At 59.7% G+C, this 4,657-nt stretch overlaps 1 protein-coding gene across 3 annotated transcripts in view; it reads right to left on the reverse strand.

Moving 5' to 3' along the window:
* OSBPL5 (oxysterol binding protein like 5) overlaps positions 1–4,657 on the reverse strand; it is a 61,602-nt gene that overhangs the window by 24,667 nt on the left and 32,278 nt on the right. For all 3 annotated transcript variants that reach the window (XM_004713604.3, XM_045297244.1, XM_045297243.1), the window contains exon 3: positions 4,026–4,108. In XM_004713604.3, coding sequence (XP_004713661.2) covers positions 4,026–4,108 — 83 coding nt within the window. The remainder of the gene's footprint in view (positions 1–4,025; positions 4,109–4,657) is intronic.

Genomic DNA, 4,657 nt, shown 5'->3' on the forward strand with positions numbered 1-4,657 from the left:
CCCCCCAGTGTCTAAGCAGGGATGGGCCTGCTCTGAGGTGGCTGGCCACAGCCTTGAACAGGGAGGGTCAGCACTGTAGGCAGGGACCCCACCCTGTCCCCAAGAGCCGTCCTCTCTTGGGACACTGGCTGGGCGCAGTGACCAGTGGTCAGGGTGTTGGAAGGGACCTCTGGCCTTATAAGGAGGGGATGGAGGCCTGGGTGGGGCGGGGAGAGTGGATCCAGGGACAGGGTGCAGGTTCTAGACCAGGGCGGAACTCCAAAAAGGCCAGTTTTCGAGTGCCCGGGGCTAAGACCGGCGTTTACACTTTTTAATGGCTGAGCCCAGATCAGAAGAATGAATGAATGAATGAATGAATGAATGAGCCCACTGCCAATGCCCCACAGCCCAGCCCTTCAGCAGACCCGGCTGACAGACGGGCTTGCTTTCGGCAACGGGAGGTGCCCAAACTCAAACCTAGTGCTGCCAAGCGTACTCCATCCTCCCAATGGTTACGTCTGAGCCTGCGGATGCGGCCACTGTGTCCGTCCATCTCCTTGAGGGCCTTCCTCTGTTTCGCCGTCCCTCCACTTTGCCAGGCCTGATGTCCTCTCCAGGGACTGGTCTCCTGTCACCACGTCCAAAGTACGTGGGCCCGAGTCTCCCCATCCTTTCCCACGCAGACCCCTCGGTGCAGTACACCGTGGCAGGTCAGGCGCACCTACGTCTCCAGTGAGACGCTCCTGTTCTGCAACACGTTCGCAAGGTCAAGCATCCGATCTGCCCTCTAGTCTCAGACGGCTGCTTCTGTCACGTTGATCGGGAATGCAGGTGAGGTGACAACGTCCTTGGCCACGCCAGGATGTTACCACTGGTCCAGCAGCGAGAATTTCCGTCTGCTTTTTTTTTTTTGGTATCAAATTGTTTTGATTTATTCTTCTGCCAATCACAACTGATAGTTTTTTTGGTGCCAACATGGCACCTGTAAGAAGATACAGGTGGAGTTCGACCTGTCAGTCAGGTTGCAGCCTGACCACCTCCCTTAGAGGGGCCACCAAGACCTGTAACTCTTGACGGCCGGCCTCTCTCTCTCTCTCTCTCTGCCTTCACCTTCCTGCTTGCTGGCCACCCTGGGAGCCACTGGAGCCCCGCCTCATTTCCAACAGCCACTGGAGCCACATGGTTCTGCGCCCCCCCAGCCTGTGATCCCTCTGCGTCCTGCACCATTGCCTGTGGCTGCGTGAGTCTGCAGAGGGACTTGCGGACTAAGGATTGGACTTAGGGACTTGAGTTGGACTGGGCTGATATGTAATAATTTCTTGACAGAAAGCTCTTTCTGACACACGTAGGAGGGGCACTGGAATTGTTTCTCTAGTCAACCCGGCCTCACACAACACCTGGTTTCCATCGACGGTGATTTCTCGGCTAAGAAACAGCGGATCCACTGAAGAAGCCGCCGCGACTGTGAGCTGCGGAGCGAACACGACTGCAGGTCACGTCCGGCCCACGATCACGCAGAGCTGCGTGGGGAAGGAGCTCCTCACGGTGGGCCTGCAGCAGCAGGGAATGGGTGCCGCTTGAGCTCGCCTTCTCCACACCTGCCTTGCAGCCCCTCAGCCCTGCCGGTCCACAGCTCAGTCAGAGCCATTCCCGGCTAGCCCTGCCGTCCACAGCTCAGTCAGAGCCATTCCCGGCTAGCCCTGCCGTCCACAGCATCAGTCAGAGCCATTCCCGGCTAGGGACCTTCACTAACAAGATGCTCCAGTGACCACAGCTTCCGAGCAGCCCCACGGCAGCTCTGCGGGGTCTAACTCCACTGCCTCCTCCAGCCAGCTCTCTCAGATTGCTCCCGTCCTGCACCGTCTGCACTCCATCGTGGCGCAGTGCTCTCTGGTACCCCGCCACCGGGCAATGGGATCCATGGGAGACCGCCGGTCACCAGGGGTTTGCTGGTTCCGGTGTCGACGGTGCTGCCCTGTCTGCTCTCCGCTGATCTCACGGGTTTTTATCGGTTACACGTTCCCTGAGAACCGCTTCTGCAATGGGTGGTCGACCAGGGTTACCCAGGCATCAGAGACCAGATCGGGGGCAGCTCTGCCACCTCCTCACGCACAGAGACGGACAGCATGGGTCAGAACCACAGGCCGGGACCTGCATGGCTCCTGGCACATGCACGCGAGCTGTTTCCTTCATTCTGAGTCTTCATCCACACTGAGGGCTGCGGTCCGTCGTTGATCTTCATCAGCAAGGGCTCCAAGTCCCCCCACTTCCAGCAAGCACGGTGTGTCCTCCGCATAGCGCAGGTTGTTCTACACCTTCCTCCAACCCTGATGCTACCTTCTTCTTCATAGAAGCCAGTGTCTCTGAGGAGCTGCTCAGCAGACGGACGGCGGGCGGACACCATCCTGACACACACCTTTCCTGATGTGCAACCGCACCGTGCGCCCTACTCTGTTCACACATCGCCCCCACGGGCCCCTCGTGAGCTCCATGCAGAGTCCGGGACTCCCACTCTTCTCCAGGGTTTACGGTCCCCACAGTCGAATGCCTTGGCACAGTACCAACCACAAGGAAACATCTCTCTGGTGTCCTCTGCTTTGAGCCGAGGTCCGTCTGACGTTGGCAATTGCTCCACATCTTCCTCTGATCTGGCCCAAACCTCTAGCAACTCCCGGTCACTGTGCCGCCGCAACCAATGTCGAGTGATCTTCAGCACGGGCTGACACGCGTGTTGACAGCAACGACGCTGCTCTGTACCCTGTGCATCTGGGTCTTGGAAGGAGCACAGTCCGAGTGCTCTGCAGAGACGAGGACGGCGAGGTTTCATCTCACACACGATGGACGTGTGGTCATCAGAGACCAGTCCCCGGAGGGGGACATCGTGCTCGGTACCGTGGAGGGGCGGCGAGAGAGGAAGACCCTGGACTAGAGGGACGGATGCAGGGGCCGCCGCCCCTGCTGGAGCAGAGAGCGTGGGGAGGATGGAGCGGACCGGGCGTCTTTCCTTCTGTGGGAAGTAAGCGGGCCGTCCGCTGGTCGCTGTGGGTCAGAACCGACTCCACAGCACCTACAACTAGTGCTCGGCTGCAATGCAAAAGGTTGCAGACCTCAAAGTCCCCAGGGGCACCGTGGGGGAAAGGTGGCCCCTGGGAAATCCCCAGGCACCCAGCCAAGCACCCCGATGACATGCTAGAGTTTGTGTCCTTTCCCAAGTCACAGCCATTGAGGGTCACTTTGGGTTTCTCGCATGAGGACGCATGTGGGTGCGAGCATGTGGTCTGCACTGCGTGCATGTGCATGCGTCGTGTGTAGGTCTGTGTGCGTGTGCTCACATGTGTGGGCATGTGAGTGCAGGTGTGCCTCTACATTCCCCCAGGACACAGCGTCACACTGGAGAGGGTGCCTGGAGGGAGGAGGGGTCACGTGTGTGCATGTGTATATTCCCCCAGAACATGGCGTCATGCTGGAAAGGGTGCCTGGAGGGAGGGGGACACATGTGCATGTGTGCACATGTGTGTATTCCTCCAGAACTCAGCGTCATGCTGCAGAGAGTGCCCGGAGGGAGAGGAGGGATACATGTGTGTGTGCATTATATACACGTGCGTATTCCCCCAGAACATGGCATCACACTGGAGAGGGTGCCCTGAGGGAGAGGGAGGGGGGGAGCATGTGTGTGCATGTGTGCATACATGTGTACATGTATGTATCCCTCCAGAACACAGGGTCATGCTGCAGAGAGTGTCTGGAGGGACACGCATGTGTGCATCTGTGTACCAGTGTGTACACGTGTGTGTATTTCTCCAGAACTCAGGGTCATGCTGCAGAGGACCTGGCAGAGAAGGAACTATCTCGAGCAGTTTCCCTGAAGCAGTCACACTGATGACTGGCCACTCCTCCCCTGCCTAGCAGGGGGGCTTAGATTGCCCTGCCCCTGCAGTGCCTTTCCGGAGCAGTCTGGGGCTGGAGCTGCCCCGAGAGCCCTCCCTGCACTGGTCCCTGCTGCTTCTGGCCCAGGATCCTGGCCCTCGTCCCCCAGCAGGTCTTACCGGTGGCACCTTCGTGGCAGAGCCGGGAGTTGGTGGCCCGTCGTCCCTCGGCAGAGCGTTCCCATTAAGTTCCATGTCCTTTGCTGTGACAGTGATGGGGTTCAGGCAGGGGGTTGGGGGGGCGAGGAGGCAGGGCGGGGCGGATGCAGGGTGGTTGGGCAGGACAGGAAGCCACCCAGAGACACCAGCCAGCTGGGGCCCTGCCTGGAGGGGTGTGCTCAATGCCAAGCAGTGCTCCCACTGGGAGGGACCCAAGAGCTCTGGCCCCACCCACTGACCCCCTTGGCTGATGTGGCTTGTCCCTTGGGGTCACCCAGGCCAGTCCCTTGGGGGCTCCCATAAGATCTATAGGGCACTCTCCCCTCCCACCCCACCCCTAAGGGACCAACTCTGTCTCCAGCCTCCCCACCCTGCCCCAGGCGGCCATCTGCTTTGCCAGACATGGAGGGAGGGGGGAATGAGGGTCTGGGGCAGGACCTTGGGGCAATCACACCCTGTGGTTTGTGGTTTTCAAAGCCACAGTTCAGGGTTCTTGAAACCAGTGGGGGTGGGGAGGACAGCAGGAAGGAGGGGTCAGGACTGGGGAGCCCCAGTGAGGAGGGGTAGTCACTGCTTCCTGTGGCTGCGGGGGG

Source organism: Echinops telfairi, unplaced genomic scaffold, assembly GCF_000313985.2.
Source record: "Echinops telfairi isolate 266 unplaced genomic scaffold, ASM31398v2 ScPeMD7_7417;HRSCAF=8455, whole genome shotgun sequence".
In the NCBI taxonomy this organism is placed as follows: domain Eukaryota; kingdom Metazoa; phylum Chordata; class Mammalia; order Afrosoricida; family Tenrecidae; genus Echinops; species Echinops telfairi.